This window comes from Dromiciops gliroides, chromosome 2 (assembly GCF_019393635.1).
Source record: "Dromiciops gliroides isolate mDroGli1 chromosome 2, mDroGli1.pri, whole genome shotgun sequence".
NCBI lineage: Eukaryota > Metazoa > Chordata > Mammalia > Microbiotheria > Microbiotheriidae > Dromiciops > Dromiciops gliroides.
Window position 1 is genome coordinate 318336297 of NC_057862.1, and position 19946 is coordinate 318356242.

Sequence of the window (19946 nt, forward strand, 5' to 3'; positions counted from 1 at the left end):
TATTTTGCTTTTTACAACTCCCTCCTCCAAACTTCCCTTCCCCTTCTTCCCCTCTTCTCCCACCCCCCTTTATCTCCTTCCCCACCCACTTTTCCACAGGGCAAAAATATATTACCATACCCATCTTGAGTATGTATGTTACTCCTTCTTTGAGCTAATTCTGATGATAGTAAGGTTCACTCACTGCCCTATTCCTTCCCCCTCTTCCCCTCCCCCTCCATAAGCTTTTTCCTTGTTTCCTTCATGTGAGCTACCTCTCCCCAATTCTACCTCTCTCCTTCCCCCTCCCCCAGTCTATTCCTTCTACCCCTCAACCTATTTAAAGATGTTATAATGGGTTAGCTAGGTGGCACAGTGTACAAAGCACCAGCCTGGACCCAGGAGGCCCTGAGGCCAGATCTGGCCCCACAAAGAACAAGGATAAACAAAAAAAATTGAATGCTTTATAGATAAACATCCCTTTATATTCAGTTCAGACCTGTGTCCTCTGTGTATTCCTTACTGAGAAACGTTCTTATGAGTTGGAAGTATTATCTGCTTATGTAAGAATGTAAACAGTTTAACCTTTTAATGTCCCTCATGGTTTCTTTTTCCTGTTAACCTTTTCTTTGTGAGGCAGTTAGGGTTAATGACTTGCCTAGGGTCACACAGCTAGGTAAGGGTTAAGTGTCTGAGGCCGGATTTGAACTCAGGTCCTCCTCACTCTGGGGCTGGTGCTCTATCCACTGTGCCCACCTAGCTGCCCCCTGTTTACCTTTTATGCTTCTTCAGGGTCTTGTATTCGAAAGTCAAATTTTCTACTATCACTTTAGGTCTATTTCATCACAAATGCCTGATTTTTGGCCTGTAGTCCCAGTTCCTTTTCCCTCTGGAATTTCATATCTCATCGCCCTCCTGTCCTTTAATGTAGATGCTGCTAGATCTTGTGTTATCCTGACTGTGGCGCCACAGTATTTGAATTCCTTTTTTTCTAGCTGCTTGCGATATTTTCTCCTTGACCTGGGAGCTCTGGAATTTGGCTATAATATTTCTGGAGGTTTTCCTTTTGAGATCTCTTTCAAGAGATGATTGGTATATTCTTTAAATTTCTATTTTACCTTCTGCTTCTAGAATATCAGGGCAATTTTCCTTTACAATTTCTTGGAAGATGATGTCTAGGCTCTTATTTTGGTCCTTATTTTCAGGTAGTCCAATGATTTTCAAATGATCTCTTCTGGATTTATTTTCCAAGTCAACTGTTTTTCCAAGGAGATATTTCACATTGCCCTCTATTTTTTCATTCAATTGGATTTGCTTTACTGTGTCTTGATTTCTCTTAAGGTCACTAGCTTCCATTTGTTCAATCCTAATTCTTAGGCAATTATTTTCTTCAGACAGCTTTTAAAACTCCTTTTCCATTTGACTTTTCAAGCTGTTGACTTTTTTCTCATGACATTCCTGCATTGCTCTCATTTCTCTTTCCATTCTTTCCTCCCTCTCTCTAAATCTTCCTTCTATCCTTACTATTTTCTCTTCAAAGTCCTTTTTGAAAGCTTCCATGGCCTGAGACCAGTTCATATTTTTCTTGGAAGCTTTGGATGTAGGGGCCCTGAGGTTGTTATCTTCTTCCGAGGGTGCATCTTGATCTTCCTTATCTCTGAAGAAACTTTCTATAATTCTAAACTTTTTTTGCTCATCTTGCCCTCTTTTACTTGACTTTTAACTCCCCACTGGGGGGCCCTGCTTTCAGGCTACACTACTGTCTCCAGCTTCAGAGGGTCCCAGGTGTTTTGGTTTGAGGGAGGGCAGGTTTTTCTCTCACCTGGGCTGTTCTCTGGTCCAAAGATAACCTCAAGACTACTTCCTAAACAACCAACCAGCAAAGCTTTCTGTGGTGTGGTTCTTAGCTTCGATGAGCCTGGCCCCTCTCCTACCTGGGCCCTCTCACCGCTCAGGATTTCTTCCTGGTTCCCTGCTGGGGAGGGACAGCCGAATTCCTCCCTAGGTCCCGCTGACACCCCTGTACTTTCCCTCCTGACCAGCCATTCAGTCCTCTCACCTGATCGCCAGGTGAAGTTCCAGAAGATGCTGGTGCTGCAGCCTGATTTGGAGGCTCAGGGGTTAAGTTCCTCTGGTGCTGCATGCCTGGGGTCTCTCTCGGCAAGATCACAGGGTTAGACTTTACCGGTAGCTCAGCACAGCCCCCCTTTAATATGTCTATGGCTGGAAAATAATCTCAGCCCATATTTTTGTGGGTTTTTTCTGCTCAGGGGTTCTTTTATTGCTGGTTTTGGGGTAATTGTATCAGGCGCTCTGTGCATTTAATGTCTTTCCTCTGCCATCTTGGCTCTGCTCCACCCCACCCCCCGCCATGGTTAGAGTCTTGAAAAGGATGAGCACTAGTAAGACTCTGGGGCAAGGGATTCAAAGTCTGTGAAGTTGAACAGAAACCCCAACAGATCAGGATTTCAAAGGGAAGAAGAAAGTAAGGATGGAGCTGGGGGTCATGGCCTAAAATTAAGGAAGGGTGGAGTGATGAGAGTTTGGTGAGGGACAAAGTATTTGTTTTAGGGAGAGTAAGGTACATGGAGAGATGGAAGGTCAGGATCAGATAGAGGAATTTTTTAGAGTTGCTGATTGTGGAGGTGCCATCCATGTGGATGATGACCATCAAGGGTATGATCATTTCCTATGTGTAGCTGAGATGTAAGGGAAGGGAAAAGGAATAAGCATTTATCAAGTGCCTACCATGTGCCAGGTAGGATGCTAAATATTTTACAAACTGTATCTCATTTGATCCTCACAACACCCTGGGAGGTAAGTGCTATTATTATCTTCACCTTAAAGTTAAAGACACTGAGTCAGATAGAGGTTATAGGACTTGTCCAGGGTCTCACAGCTAATAAATGTCTGAGGTCAGATTTGAACTCAGATCTTCCTGACTCCAGGTCCAGTGCTCTGTCCATCTGTACCAGCTAGCCGCCAGATGGAGTGAAAATGTAAATAGGAATTGAGAAGGTCGAATGAACTAGAAAGTTACGGTATTTGAAGGGGACATTGGCATCTAATGGAAGGTTTCAAGTGCAAAGATGATTTAGAAGTTTTTCCTTTAAGGTGAAATCTGCCTCTGCAACTTTAGTCTTGTGTTCCAAGATCTCCTTTCAGGAGTCGAGCATAACAGTTTTCAAATCCCTCTGCTACAGGACAATAGTCTTCTGTATTTAAAGAGTTATCATATTTACAGCAAGTCTTCTCATCTCTAGGTTAAATATGCCCAGTTACTTGACCTGGTCCCTGTATGATATGGGTTCACCTTCACCACTGAAGACTATCAGTAAAGGCAACACAAACACTTGTTGGAGATGTTGTAACTGAAATTAGATTAAAAGTACTCACATTCATGGGGCAACTAGGTGGTGCAGTGGATAAAGCACTGGCCCTGGATTCAGGAGGACCTGAGTTCAAATCAAGTCTCAGACACTTGACACTTATTAACTGTGTGACCCTGGGCAAGCCACTTAACCCTCATTGCCTTGCTAAAACAAACAAACAAAAGTATTCACATTCATACTTCAGGTATGGGATAGACCTTTTAAGATAGATAGATAGATAGATAGATAGATAGATAGATAGATAGATAGATAGATAGATCTTTTAAAATCTTTCCACATTTTATGATTCTATGGTTTTGTGATTTAATAATCACTAACATTTATGTAGTGCTTACTATGTGTCAGGCATTATGATAAGAACTTTACCATGATCTCATTTGATCCTCACAACAGCCCTGGGAGGTAGGTTTTACAGATGAAGAAACTGAAGCAAACAGAAGTTGTGATTTGCCCAGGTTCACATGACTACTAAGTGACTGAGGCCAGATTTGAACTTAAACCTTCCTGACTCCAGGCTCAGCACTCTATCCACTGGGCCACTTAGTTGTCCCTTGTGTCCAGGATCACAAATATTAAGTCCAGACTAGAACTTGGGTTCTTGATTCCCAGCCTTTCATATCAACCAATCAATCAACATGCATTAAACAAAAACCCACGAGCATTTATTTAACACCTATCGTTTGCCTAACATTGTGCTAGACTCTAGGGATAATACAGAGATGAAAATTAAACATTCCCTGGCTTCAGGGAATTTATATTCTATTAGGGGAGACAACATGTATACATACAAATATACACAAAATAAATACAAAGTAATTTTGAGAAGGGGGGATAGGCACGAGTAGCTGGGAAGATTAGGAAAGGTCTCATGTAGGAAGTGGTACCATAAACTGAGAGGCAGAAGTGAGGAGGGAATGAATTCTAGGTGTGATGGGACAGCGTGCACATGGGAATGGAGTGGCACATATAAGGAATATTAAGAAGTGCAAGGCTAGGGCAGCTAGGTGGCACAGTGGATAGAGCACCGGCCCTGGATTCAGGAGACCTGAGTTCAAATTCGGCCTCAGGACACTTAACACTTGCTAGCTGTGTGACCCTGGGCAAGTCACTTAACCCCAATTGCCTCATACCAAAAAAAAAAAAAAAGTGCAAGGCTAGACAAAAGAGTGTGTAAGAAGTCATCTAAGGGGGCAGCTAGGTGGAGCAATAGATAGCGCACCGGCCCTGGAGTCAGGAGTACCTGAGTTCAAATCCGGCCTCAGACACTTAACACTAGCTGTGTGACCCTGGGCAAGTCACTTAACCCCAATTGCCTCACTAAAATTAAAAAAAAAAAGAAGTCATCTATAGGATGATTAGAAAGTAGGTTGTACACAGATTATAAAGAACTTTAATGACAGAGGATATTGTATTTGATCCTGGAAATAATAGGGAGCCACTAGAGTTATTGAACAGAGAATTGATGTAGTCAGATTTATGGTTTTGGAAAGATTGCTTTGGCTTGGAGGGTGAATTGGAAAAGGAAAGACTTCAGATAGCATGGTGAATTAGGAGGTTTTTGTGAATAATCTGGGACAGCTAGGTGGCGCAATGAATAGAATGTCGGACCTGGAGTCAGGAAAACTCATCTTCCCTGAGTTCAAAATCCAGCTTCAGACTTTTACTAGTTATGTGACCCTGGGCAAGTCACTTACCCTGTTTGCTTCCATTTCCTCATTTGTAAAAAGTATTCACATTCATACTTCAGGTATGCTGAAGGAAGCTGGAGAAGGAAATGGCAAACCACTGCTAGTATCTCTGCCAACAAACATCACGTGAGGGGCAGCTAGATGGCGCAGTGGATAGAGCACCGGCCTGGAGTCAGGAGTACCTGGTTCAAATCCAGCCTCAGACACTTAACACTTACTAGCTGTGTGACCCTGGGCAAGTCACTTAACCCCAATTGCCCTCACTAAAAAAAAACAACAACCCTCAAGTGAGGTCATGAAGAGTGGACACAACTGAAAGAGGACTAAATAACAACATGGTATGGACCAGGCAAAAGGTTTGACGGGTACCTGAACCTGGGTGGTAGCTCACTTTTATATAGAGCTTCTTGGTTTACAAGATGCTTTCCATCCATGACCATACCTGGTTGTCACAACCCTGTGAGGAACTTGGTGCATGTGTTATTATCTCATTTTACAGGTAATAAAACTGATGCTCAGAGAGGTCATGCTATTTGTTTAAGATAATTTAGAATACTTAGTATGTTATTGAACTAGGATTAAGTCCAGGTCTCCTGACTCCAAAGATGCTTTTCTTTCCATTATGCCACACAGACTTGGAAGAATTCAGCTAACTTTCCTAATTTCCCTAGGTGGGTTTGGGACTACAAGATCAACTAGGTCTTTTGACTTATGTTCAATACTTTTTCTACTACATGAGGCAGTGTGTTGGACTGGGACCATAAGTAGATAAATTATAAGCCTTGGGATCAACCTGCTCAGGATCTGTGAATCAGGAATAGGATGGATGTCACTTTCTAGAGTATGGGTGGTCCTGGGTGAGACGTATATAGCTTGGGCAGGGTTCATTAGCAACCCATAGTGACAGATGCCTTGCGCATGTAGGTTCAATGGATACTGCTAGAAGAGAGGCTGGCTGGTACTACTTATGGGCTAGCACTATGATTAGGTGACTGAAAGCCCTGAACTTGATTTGTTTTGTTTTGGTTTTTTGCAGGGCAGTGAGGGTTAAGTGACTTGCCCAGGGTCACACAGCTAGTAAGTGTCAAGTGTCTGAGGCTGGATTTGAACTCAGGTCGTCCTGAATCCAGGGTTGGTGCAGCCACCTAGCTGCCCCTGAACTTGATTTGTAAAGTAGGTCTCTTAGAAATCTCTGTGGGAAATATGGCCTTGACCCATAGTCCTTGGAAGTACTCGTGTGTGTGTGTGTGTGTGTGTGTGTGTGTGTGTGTGTGTGTGTGTGTGTGAGACAAAAGAGATTATGGTTATTTGTGTGTAATGAGTTTTATACAAAGAAATCTGCCTTGTTGGAAATCATTTATCTCTATTTTTGGACCACTAGGTAATCTGTTCCTTCAGTTCCACGAGGAGATGGAGAGCACCTATAAGGTCTACTGTGCCAGCTATGATCAGGCCTTGGCCCTGGTGGAGTCGTACAAGAAGGTACCCAAGCTACAGAAGGCAATTCAAGATGTCATCACCGCACTGGTGTGAGTTGAAACACCAGGAGGGAGGGGTGGGTAAGAGGTAGAAAGAAGCTAAAAGCATATTTTTAAACTTCGTGCCATCTATTAAGACCCCTATCAAGAGAACTGGTTGTCCAAATGTCTTCCATCCCTGGTCATATTGCCACATCAAGTTCTGGGTACCACATTTTGAAAGGGAAATTGATGAGCTGAAAATTAAAGAATTAGAGATTTTTAGTTTGGAGTATAGAAGACGTAGGAGGCACAAGGTCAAATATTGGAACCCTGTCCTAGAGAAAAAGGATTGTATTTGTTCTATTTGACCTCAGAGGAAGCAACCTGATAGAAGTTACTCGGAGTCAGTTTGGGAGGTCCTAACAATTAAGTTGTTTTAGCAATGGAAGGAGTTGCTATGTTCCTGGAGATGTTCAAACAGAATTGATTGACTCCTGTTATAGTCAAAGAAGTTCCTGCATTGGTGGGGAGGAAAGGAAGAGATGACCTTTTAACACTATTTTAGCTCTGAGATTCTACAATGCTAGTCATAGCTATAGGCTTGGGGAATTCATGATTACTACATTGTCTGAAGCAGATGTAGGTAGAGTTGTGAAAAGTTTGTAATTACAGTCAGATCTGCTATGTTGCAATTCCTAAAAAATAAATTCCTTAAAACCACCATTCTATCTATGCAAGATCTCACAATAAAAAACCCACAGGGCTCATGGGTAAAATGAGGTTGAAGGCACAACACTCAAAAACTTCAACAGTGATGCCTTTAAAAAAAAAAAGATAGGAACTTTTATCAAACCAGTAGCCCCAATTTTTATACATGTTAAATGGTTTGAAAATACATAAATACTGTAATAAACAGTAGCATCTGTTGCCTCAAGCTGTGCTGCAAAGCCTGTGCCCCAGTTCCACTTGGGCCTGGAAGTTGGGCAGGCCCCCACTCTGGACCTGAGGTGACTGAGGCCTTGGCAGAAAGGGGAGGGGTGGTTTGGACCAGCCCTCCATTGCCCACCAGCTCCTGTGCATTAGAAGACGTATAATAATTATGGCAATTTACTTTGAAAAAGATCCAAAGTTTGCTTGTGGATGTGGGCCTTGGAAGGATTAAAGCTTGCAAGTTATTGTGAAGTGATTCTTTGTTCTTTCCATGTTTCTGAAGATGAAAACACAAGATTTGTGTGATGTGCAAATCCTTCACCAATATATGAATTGCTTTGGAACAAATTCATGTTTTCAAAACGAGTGTTATAGCAGAATCAACAATTATATTTCTGTTGTATGCATATTTATATTATATTCTGTTGTGTTTTATTATAGTTGTATGTATTTTATTGTAGATATGTGTGTGATTGATTTGAATCTGTGATGTCACTGGTATGGGAAACTACCTGTACACAAATTACCTCTTCTGATAGAGATTGGCAGCTTATATTTAACTTATGCTCTTAGAGCTAGGGGGAACACTAAGGTGTTAAATGCCTTGTCTATGGTCATACCTCTAGTATATATCAGAGATAGATTTGAACCAAGTCTTCCTGCCTCTAGGGTTGACCTTCTTTATCATGTTTTTCCTCAAGGCATAGTTATACCTTGAGAGCCTGGGGCAGATGAGATGATGATTAAGACCAAAAAGGGAATGAAAGATTATTCTCTGGTTAACCTATTGTCCATAAATTGTAATGATGACTGTGAACTCCCTAAGATTGTTTGAGCCCATTTTCCTAACACAGAAGATCAAGACCAGAAAATTTCCAGGTTGTTAGCTGACTCTGCCTTCCCTTTGCACAGGCAGCTGAAACAATGGATTTTTTGCTTTTAACTGAAGATCAGTTGCTGTTGTCATGTCACTATAATCCATTTTAGCCTTCACTGCCCATCTGTTCTGCAGCTTTCTACAAATCAAGAATGTTAACAATCCCTCACATTTATACAGTGCTTAAAAGTGTAGAAATCACCTTCCTTCAACAGCCCTGGGAAGGAGTTTTTAAAAATGCTTTATGAAAAGAATCCCTAGGAGTAAAAGCCCTAGACCAGTAGTCCTTCTGATTCCTACCCTCTAGGCTAATCCCCCTCCCCCTCTCTCCCTCTGTCCCTCCCCCTTTTCTTCCTCTCTCTCTCCCTCTCCCTTCCCTCCCTCTTCCTCTCTCTCTCTCCCTCTCCCTTCCCTCCCTCTTCCTCTCTCCCTCCTCCCTGCCTCCCTCTTCTCCTCTCTTCCTCTCCCTCTCTCTCCCATCTCTCCTTCTCTCCCCATCTCTCCCTCTCTCCCCATCTCTCCCTCTATCTTTCCTTCTCCCTCTGTCTCTTCCTCTCTCTGTCCTCTCTTCTCCCTGCTCTTTCTCCTTATTTTCCTTCTCTCTCTCCTCCTCTCTCTCCTGTCTTCCCCTCTCTCCACCTCTTCCCCATCTCCTCTTCCTTTCTATCTCTCTCCAGAAAATAAAAGGCTTTGCCTTTAAGAAGAAATGCCAATGGGAAGCAATCCATCAGGCTAAGGAGGTTCTGTCTCAGTTATCTAATAGACAGTCGTTTGTGCTTTTCTAAGGCCTGCCTCACCCTTGTGTAATACTGGAGGATTGTTTATAGAAAAGACTGTTTTGTCAGGCTGAAAAGCAAACCTGTAGTCAGCATTTTCTGGCCAACCTCTGCTTTCTGTTCCTATGTGGAAAGCCATGCAGCAGCCCCTGTTGGTAGAATTTGGGTTTAAACTAAGGAGTCTCCTAATCCAGTTCCTTGGTTATCTGATGTTCCTTACAGAGGACCTGACTCATGAATTTTAAGCTTTAATGCCACTAAATGCCCAGAGTAAAACTCAGAAACTGCAGAGGCAAAGATTACATTCAAGCAAACATTCACCTTTCATTTCAAGCCAATTCTAGATTTAGAGAATTTTTAGGGTTGGATGGAGCTTTAAAGATTATCTAGTCCAACCCTCTCCTTATATAGATGCAGAAATGGAGGGGAGTGGAGGGGAGGTGACTTGGCTAGTGTCACACAGCAAATTAGTAGCAGAAACAGAATCCATGCCTTAAAATTCTCAAGTCTGTCTCTTCTACTGGATCCCACTGCCTCCTGGTGAATCCTTGAGCTATTCAGAAAGGCCTGGAAGTTATATTTCTCCACTGTAGAAAATTTTAATTTCTTCCTTGGGGGGAAATAAATTGTTTATGTTGTAGTGGTTCTTGGGGGCTACCTATTTTCCAGTAGTTTGATTTAGTTCAATGTGAGGGAATGGGAAATGGTCTCTTCTCAATAAGGATATAATACTCGGGGGGCAGCTAGGTGGCACAGCGGATAGAGCACTGGCCCTGGATTCAGAAGGACTTGAGTTCAAATCCAGCCTCAGACACTTGACACCTAACTAGCTTTGTGACCCTGGGCAAGTCACTTAACCCTCATTGCCCCACAAAAAGAAAAAAAAAGGATATAATACTCACCATTCAAATTACACTCCTCTGGATCTGTTTGAGGAAAAAGGTCTCAGTCTCCTTCCTTTCCCTCCAGCAAACAAGATCACATCGTTCAAGGAGCCCTGAGCTAGTCTCAATTAGGTCCTCTTCTGGGCTGTGTCCATACAAGGAAGATGAAGAAATGTCCCTGTGTCACCTCCCCCATTGGCTAAGAACCCCAAAGAATAATTATGGAAATTAGGGTTAGGAATACTTTATTCTAGTTAGCTAGTTTTTGCTTGTAGATTGTAATCCTTGAGTGATTTGGACCAGTGATGATAAAGGGGAGGGTCCATTCACATTAAGGACTAGGATTTTAAAAAGGGACCTGTGAGCCCCCATTCTTTGCACCCACCAGCTGCATACTGGGTTGCCCATTCTCGCGAGAATGACAGTAAATGAGCCTTTGACACATCACTGCCCACTGAGTTCCAGAGAATATTGAGCAGGAGTCATTTTCCTCACATTCAACAAACACAGTCCCTAGTGTTTGCAGGGTACTGTGCTGGGCATTGGAAAAAGGAACATGGGAAGGGAAGGGAATAAATACCCACTGTATGCCAGGCATTATTGCAAGCACTTTACAAATATCTCATTTGATCCTTACAAACAGCTCTGGGAGGTAAGTGCTATTGTTATCCTCATTTTTCTACTGAGGAAAACTAAGGCAGACATAGACTAAATGACATACCTAGAATCGTACATATAGTAAGTGACTGAGGTCAGATTTGAACTCACGTTTTTCTGATTCTAAGCCCAGTGCTCCATCTATTAGGCTACCCAGCTGCCTTTGACCTTTCTGTTAAAGGGATCCAAAGGGTATTCAAATTCTCAATTTCATATCCAGAATCAAAACATTTTATCTATTAAGCCATATGCTCCAATATTGCACGAGCCACAGAAAAGTATATATGGTTTTATCAGCTTTATTGGTGGTTCTCTTGATTAGGAAGAGTTAAATATAGGCAAGTTTACTGTTCATACTCCCAGAGCCCTGGGAGTCTAAAGCTAGTTAAGTAGATTTGGTAGTCATTTGCATTGAGATGGTAATTAAGACTTAGCTACTGAGGGGAAAAAAAAGAGACTCTGGACAGAGATTTGTAGGACACTGAGAGAAATGATTATTTCTCTTGTATTAAATAAATAATTAATTATTGAATTAGCATCAAGGTTTTTCTCATTTTTCTACTTTCTCATCTAGAAATCAACCAGTGTGGAAAATCTTGGGTGAAGACATACCCAGGCTCAGATCTAATCAAATACAGTAAAAGAAATTCTAAGTTTAGGCCAGTGTTTACTCAGACAGGTCTAGGAAATGATAGATTCTCCTTTTTGTCCGACAGTTAATAAGGAAATTGATAAATCTCTTTGATCAAGACTTGGGTAATCCAAGACATGGATCCCCAAGACCCTAATTAGAATGAGCCCACATCTCATCATAATGTTCATTTTCTCATCAGTTGTTATCCTATCGGAGTTGATTGCCACCCTCACCTTCCACAGGCATATAAGAGTTGAGTGGGTTCCATGAGGGTTTTGGCATTTGAGGGGGCCATTGGCCTCTTTTATTAATAAAATGACTTATTACCCAGAAACTATTTCTCTCGAACTTTTTAAACATCACAACACCCATGGTTGGGAGTGAGACATGGATGTTAATCTGGCATAGGAGACTTTGAAGGAATGGTAAAAATAGTAGGCAAAGAAGAGAGAAGTGTCATGAAAATTGATGAAGGAGGGGCAGCTAGGGGGCCCAGTGGATGGAGCACTGGCCCTGGATTCAGGAGGACCTGGGTTCAGGTCCGACCTCGGGACACTTGACACTTACTGGCTGTGTGATCCTGGGCAAGTCACTTAACCCCCATTGCCCTAAACCCCGCAAAAAAAAAGAAAAGAAAAGAAAATTGATGAAGGAGAAAGACTTCAGGAGGAGGGTGTGGTCAAGAACAGGGAATGAGAAAAGGCCATTGGATGGAGCAATTAACAGATTGGTGGTGACTTTGAAGAGACTGTTGGTAACCTAGAAGAGAACAGGTTTTTTTGTTTGGTTGGTTTTTTGCCAGGCAATGAGGGTTAAGTGACTTGCCCAGGGTCACACAGCTAGTAAGTGTCAAGTGTCCGAGGCCAGATTTGAACTCAGGTTCTCCTGAATCCAGGGCCAGTGCTCTATCCACTGTGCCACCTAGCTGCCCCCAAGAGAACAATTTTGATCAAAAGATAAGAGTGATTAGGTGGGGAAGCTGGACTGCCAAGTAGGAGGACGAGAGGAAGCAGAAGAATGCTGTAGACCTCCTCTCCCCAGGAATGTGGCTATGAATGGGAGGACACAGGAAGAGGGACTGGTCTTGGCAAGAAGAAGGAGCACCTGTTTATCAGTGACTAAATCAAAGGCGAGAATAAGTGATTCAGTGGGATTTGGAGGTTCAGGGTAAGGAAGGAGAGAGGAAGTACACAACAGATGGCCCCTATTTTCTCAGTGAAGTAGGAGGTAAAATCATCTGCTAACGGAGAGGGAAGGAGAGTGGTAGGAGATTTGAGGAAGAAGAGAAATTTTAGAACAGCCAGTATGGGAAATGTGATGAAGAATCAAATAAGGGATAATAAAAGTATTGCTGTGTAGCACTAAGGGAGTAGTCGATTTGAATGTGTGACTTTCTTCAGTACTCTCACACAGGAGTAGGAGTACAGAAGGCAGATGGTAACCAGGGGTATGCTGAAGTCGGCTTGAACCTGCTCTAGAGAGATGATTTTTAAAATGTGAACATTTGCGTCTTGGAAATAGGCTAACACTACAAGTCAGGGCTAGATTTATTGCTTTGTTGACTGCTAACTGAATAAAGTGATGGAGAAAAAGTTAATAATGCAGAGTACAGGTGAAAGTATGTTTCTGTACTTTTCTTTTTGAAAAGTCTGTTGCTAAACATTTTACTAGCACATTCCCTCAGGAGGAGGGTAACCCAGGTCTGGGTTTTGGCAAGTTGTGATACACCAGTTCTCTTCTACAACATCCCCATTGAATTTTTTTTTAGTTTTTTTTTTTAACTTCTGTTTTTTTTCCACTTAATAGTATTTTATTTTTTCCAATTACATATAAAGATAGTTTTTAACATTCATTTTTGTAAGATTTGGAGTTCCACTTTTACTCCTTCCCTTCCTTCTCTCTGCCCTCCCCAGAACAGCAAGCAGTCTAATATAGGTTATATAGCATAAGCATGTTAAACATATTTCCACATTAGTCATGTTGTGAAAGAAAAATCAGAACAAAAGGGAAAAACCACAAGAAAAAAATTAAAACAAATCAAAAAAAGTGAAAATCGTTTACCTCCATCTGCATTCAGACTCCCTAGTTCTTTCTCTGAATGTGGCTAGCATTTTTCCATCATAAGTCTTTTGGAATTGTCTTGAATCATTGTATTGCTAAGAAGAGCTAAATATATCATAGTTGATTAATACACAGTGTTGCTGTTACTATGTACAATGTTCTCCTGGTTCTGCTTATTTCACTTAGCCTCAATTCATTTAAGTCCAGGTTTTTCTAAAATCTGCCTGCTCATCATTTCTTATTGCATAATAGTATTCCATTACATTCATATACCACAACTTAATTACCCATTCCCCAATTGATGGGTATTCCCTCAATTTCCAATTCTTTGCCACCACAAAAAGAGTAGCTATGAATATTTTTGTACACGTGGGTCCTTTTCCCTTTTTTATGATCTCTTCGGGATACCAACCTAGTAGTGGTATTGCTGGGTCAAAGGGAATGCACAGTTTTATAGTCCTTTGGGCACAGTTTCAAATTGCTCTCCAGAATCCCCACTGAATTTTATGGCTGAAAGGGCCCTTAGTAATTATCTAGTTTAGGAGTTCTAAAACTAAAACTGGGGTCTATGAACTGGCACTTTGAATATTTTGATAGCTTTATTTCAAAATAAATGGTTTCCTTTGTAATCCTATATGTTTTATCTTGTGCATTTAAACACATCCTTAGGCTTTCTTTGTCTGCCAAGGGGTCTGTGGCCCCAAATCCCTTATATAGTTCAATCTCCACATTTTAAAAATAAAAAAAATGAGGCCCAGAGAAGATAAATGCCTTCTCCCAAGATTACACAGTGAGTTAGTGGCAGATCTGGGATTAAAACATAGGTCTCTGATTCCTATTCCCAATTCTCTTTCCAGTCCATAAGTCTACCTGACTCATTTGTCCCTCCATTTTTTCCCTTAGGCCACAGGCTGGAGCCTCAGGCCTCAGTTTCTTGCTGGTGATGCCAATGCAGCGGGTGACCAAGTACCCACTGCTGCTGCAGAAGATCCTAGAGAACACACCACCTGATGACCATGCCTATGAGGCCTTGCAGAGTGCCACCAGAGCCATGCACGAGGTCAATTCCAACATCAATGAGTACAAGAGGCGTAAGGAAATCGGTAAGGATGTTGGCCAGTTGGGAAAGACCCCCAGACTTCTAAGTGATCTGCATCCTGGCACTTGGAAAATGTAAGGTTCCAAAGAAACTGAATTTTAAGGAGATAATGTGACCCACCAAAGACAGAAAGTTTCCCAAGTACAGAGAAGTCCAATGTTAACAACAATTAATATAATTACAGGTTTCAAAGCACTTTCCTAATGACAACCCTGTGAAATAGATAGTGAGAGTTGTGTTATTTTATAGATGAAAGAAGAAGCAAAGACTCAGAGTGGTTGGTTGACTTACTGAAGGCCATATGGCTGGTAGGAGTAGGGACTCAAACCCCTAGGCCTTATGACCCCAAGACTGTCCAAGAATAGTGTGCTCTGTCTATTGCAATATGTGGCTTCTGCTATAACACTGTAAGCCCCATCACCCTTTTATGGGCTAGGGACTTCAGGTCTCTTTTTCTTGTCATTATGGTCCCTAGGCTTTTTCTGACTCATTCCCCTTCCTGTTGTGCTCTGTTCCATAGCAGTGACCCCAAACTCGTTCTAGACCAAACTTCTAAGGGAAAGTCTTATTCTCTCATGTTTCCCTTCCCCTCCCCCTCTCTGTTCCTTACTCCCCCACAGCCACTAAATACAACAAGTTGGAGCATCTGACAGTCAGGGAGAGGTTGGCCCGGATTAATACACACTCTATCTCCAAGAAGACTCTGCGTCTAAGTCAGTTATTCAAGCAAGAAGCTGGGATTGTGACCAGGGTGAGAGTCCTTTGTTACTTATATCTCCTGGTACCTTGCTGTCCTGCTCCCTACAAGCAGTAGGAGGAAGTTCTGATAGAAGACTCTGGATGTGTAACTGAGAATTCTTTTTATCTGGGGCAAAAGCAATTGGGGAGAGCACAGGGGATAGTTGAGATGAGAATGATGGGTATAGGGGGCGGCTAGGTGGCACAGTGGATAAGGCACCGGCCTTGGATTCAGGAGTTCCTGAGTTCAAATTCGGCCTCAGACACTTGACATTTACTGGCTGTGTGACCCTGGGCAAGTCACTTAACCCCCATTGCCCTGCAAAAAAAAAAAAGAATGGTGGGTATAGAGGATAGTTTAGTCAGTAATAAAGTAGCAGCACATCCCTTCCCCTCCTATCCTTCCCTGGTCCTCTCTACTAGGTCCATTTATTTGCCTTTGTCTGGGGGGGCCTACCTTCCCCCACATTCCTCCATGGGTATGAGTCCTAGCATGAAGACATTCCTCTTTGAAACATTCCCTTCTGAGGAGCACTGCCCCCTAGATATTGGCACCTGTGGCAAAGCCCAGACCACAACATTCCAACTGTGGCTCTACAGGGAGGAGATTCAGAGGTTGTGAGTGTCCAGTGAGTGTCCTGCATGTAACTATCATAACTCACTATAGCGTGTTCATATTTACAAAATATTTTGCTCATAACAGTCCTGTGAATTAAGTAGTACAAGTATTTATTCTTTCTGTTTTATTGGTGAGGGACCTGAGGCTCAAATAGATAATGAGACCTTAGATCAAATACCTATGAAGTGTGGAGCTAGGCATTGAACTTGGGTCTCCTACTTCCTTTTTTTTTTTTTTTTTTTGCAGGGCAATGAGGGTTAAATGACTTGCCTAGGGTCACACAGCTAATAAGTGTCAAGTGTCTGAGGCCGGATTTGAACTCAGGTTTTCCTGAACCCACGGCTGGTGCTTTATCCACTGCGCCACCTAGCTGCCCCCAGGGTCTCCTACTTCTAAGAACAGTGTTCCTTCTATTATATCACATTTCCTCTCATCATAGGAAGCCCAGTTGTGCCTCTTGTGGACTAGAGAATATGGATTTCAATTGTTCTGGTCTCTTGTCACCCAGTATGAAAAATGTTAACTATTCCAGGATGTGAAAGCTTGTAGCCCTAGCAAAATCAACTGAATATGCATTGATAATTACCCTACTATGTGCAAGACCTGGTGCTGGGGGTACAAAATAAAAAATTGGATTATCCCAGACTAGGATTTTACATTTTACTGGGAGAAGAGAAGGAAAAGGATGATGTGATGAGGAAATTGAGGGTGACTGACTACTGGTACATCAGTAGGATTAGTGACAAAGCTGAAAAAAGTGTGAAGAGGCCATGGTTCCACGTAAAACCACTTGTAGCTCTGAATTTAAAGAGCAATCTAGTCATAATTTAGTGGGAATTCACCTTAATAAAGGCTTTTACATTTAAATTTTTCCACCAAAGCCTCAAGAGACAGGTACTGTCAGTGGAAGCCTTTTAGAGATGCAGAGGGATGGTGTCAGCAAAAATAATCCAGAGCCTTCAAAATGGGCCTGCATAGACTCTGTCACTGCCATTACCCACTCCAACATGGCCACTTTAGCCCACGTGACTGTGCTTCTGATGTACTGGCTCTGACTTGAGTCTGTGGACTTCAGACTTTGATTCCTGACTTCAGTGACTTGAGCCCTTTCTCCTTCCTTAGGACTTCATCTCTAAGTTTACTCTTAGGCCATACTGAGTCTACTCATATCAGCGCCTGGGAATCTGTTCCCCAAATGATTTGAGACAACAACAAGACCCTTCTGGGTCTCAGCTGCTCTAGCTTCTCACTGAGGTCCTCCTGTCCCCGCAGAGCTTTCAAATTCGAGGTTCCCCTAGGGTAAGACAGGCATGATGCAGTACAGTTTCATTCTGTGGAAACTCCTGCTCCCCTGTGTCCCCAGAGAAGATATGGTTCTATAGGAATACTTGCTATACACTTTGGATCAGAAAATGCCTATCATTCTCCAACATTTTGTCCTGATTCATAAGCGGGGGAGTTGTGGGGATATATTTGGGAAGGTTTGTTATTTTCAAGGCAGATTGGCCATTCTGTGACTTCATTCCCGGTGGGAATGAAGGTTGTTGATTCATTCTGCATTGTTTTGGAGTCTGTCCTAATGCTTCCTTGTTGACATTTCTGAGCAATGGTTGAATGGTTTAACTGTTTTCATGAGCAGCCATTCTGATTAGGTGACTGAAAATCCAAGTTTTCAGTGAATGGCTTCTGATGCTTACTGAATACAATTCAAACTCAGCCAGGCATTCAAGATCCTCTGCAATCTAAGGTCACCTTCCTATTTTTTAGCCTTTTCTCATACTACGTGCCCACTTCTACACATACAATAAACTCTACCCAAGGTGACTCTCACTGTCCTCTCTTTATGTCATATATTCTCATTGCTCCATGACTGCTTATTCCATCATCCAGCTGTTGAAGTTTTATACATCCTTTAAGGTCCAGCTCAGTTTCCCATCCCTCCATAAAGGTTTCCCTGACCCCTATAGTTTGATACTGACTTCTTTTTTTGAATTGCACAGAGTCCTTCATTTTATACCTGCTCTTATACGATTATAGTATAGCCTTTGTAAGCCCCATGAGAGAACCGTATTTTCCAAACTTTGTATTTCTCCCTAAAGTAGTATTCTGCACATTTGTTGATTAGTGTGTCCAATTCTTCATGACCCTGTACACTATACTGTTCATGGAGGGTTTTTTTTGTTTGTTTTGGTTTGGTTTGTTTTTTTTTTTTAGTGAGGCAATTGGGGTTAAGTGACTTGCCCAAGGTCACAAAGCTAGTAAGTGTTAAGTGTCTGAGGCTGGATTTGAACTCAGGTACTCCTGACTCCAGGGCCAGTGCTCTATCCACTGTGCCACCTAGCTGCCCCTGTTCATGGGGTTTTATTGACAAGGATATTGGAATGGTTTGCCATTTCCTTCTCCTTTGAATTAAGGCAAACAGAGGTCAAATGACTTGCCCAGGTTCACAGGACTAGTAAGTATTTGAGGCCAAATTTGAACTCAGGTCTTCCTGACTCCAGGCCCAGCACTCTATCCACTGAGGCACCTACCTGCCTCCTAGGCAAATAGAAGTTAAGTGACTTGTCCAGGATCACACAGTTAGTAAATGTTTGAAGTCAGATTTGAACTCAGGTCTTCCTGACTCCAGGCCTAACACACTATCCACTGAGCCATCTTGCTGCCTCATTCTGCACAGAGTAGTTGCTTAATAATTATTGCATAATGAGTAGAATTCTAGAATTGGAGTCAGGAAAACCTGGATTCCAATCTTATCTTCAGTATTTACTAGCTGTGTGGCCCTGGGCAAGTTACTCACTTAGCTTCTGAAGCTATTTCCTTATCTATAAAATGGAGATATTAATACTTGTAGTTTCTACCTCGTTGCATTTTTGTAAAGCTCAGATGAAGTAACATATATGTAAAATGCTCTGCAAAATCTCAAAGCACTAAAAAACCATCAGTTGTTATCATTAATATTTTTGAAATATAATTTTCATCCCTTGAATTTTAGACTGAAGACAGGGAATTTGATGATTTGGAAGAGAAATTCCACCGGGTGGCGCTGTGTGTCAATGAACTGAAGAGCAATGTGGCATCTTACCTGGAGAATTTGGAGGTAACTCCTCTCCATGTCAAATGAGACCCTCGGGGCCCCACACGTCATCATAATCTAGAAGGCTGGAAGGTAGGGCAGGTGACGGAAGGTGCCTTCTCAGGAACTGCACGGTCTGGTAAAACAGGGCAAGGGGCTCTCAAGTTGATGAGGCATATCAAGAACAAGAAGAAAATCCAGCTGCTTTTCTTATTTTTTAAAGCTATGTTGGGGATAAGATAGAGTAGGGCCCCTGCTCAAGGTTGATGGAATAATGACAGAGAAGGGATAAAGTAACTTAATTCTCATTCTGCTTATTTTCTCTGCTAAGAAGAAAGATCTTTTAACCTGGATAGGGCAGAATGAAAATGATTAATAGAATTGAAGCCAAGGGGCAGCTAGGTGGCACAGTGGATAGAGCACCAGCCCTGGAGTCAGGAGGACCTGAATTCAAATCCAGCCTCAGACACTTAACACTCACTAGCTGTGGGACCCTGGACAAGTCACTTAACCCCAATTGCCTCACAAAAAAAAAAATAGAATTGAAGCCAAAGATAAATGAGAGTAACTAGTTAGCCTCTAGAGTCCATTTGGCCCTGCTTCAGGTCCAGCCTGACTCAGAGGTCCTTTCCAACATTCAGACTCTGTAATGTATCCTGATGAACCCTGTTCAGGTACAGGTTGGGCCATTGAACTCAGAGCTCCTTTCTAGCTCAGCCTCTGTGTTACAAAGTGCCAGCCTTAATAAGATGACCATCAGCCACCAAGCGCTTGAGCCAGCGAGTACCCTTTCAACAAAGAACACTACAAGCCTCCTGGCCTCAACTTCTGAGGCCATTCAGAACCCCTCAGCCTGTCCAAGCTGATGAGCAGATTCAGACTGGCACAGACTCAGAGAATTCACTCTGGTTAAAAGCTTTCCTTGAGGGAATGCTGTTGGAGCCCTGACCAGAGGGCTGTTGGTCTTTCTCACCATCCATTTTCAGTTGTTTTCCCTTTAATCCTTGTCCCTCGTGCTGCTATATCCCAGAGGGGAGGATGCCTATGGTCCTTTTGCAGCTCATATCTATGGGTTCTCA

General features: G+C 42.3%; 1 protein-coding gene across 1 annotated transcript in view; it reads left to right on the forward strand.

Annotated features, from left to right (window-relative positions):
• Positions 1-19946, forward strand: part of ARHGEF37 (Rho guanine nucleotide exchange factor 37) — a 94778-nt gene that overhangs the window by 56078 nt on the left and 18754 nt on the right. The window contains exons 5-8 of the mRNA XM_043985548.1: positions 6441-6588; positions 14242-14441; positions 15058-15188; positions 18787-18891. Coding sequence (XP_043841483.1) covers positions 6441-6588; positions 14242-14441; positions 15058-15188; positions 18787-18891 — 584 coding nt within the window. The remainder of the gene's footprint in view (positions 1-6440; positions 6589-14241; positions 14442-15057; positions 15189-18786; positions 18892-19946) is intronic.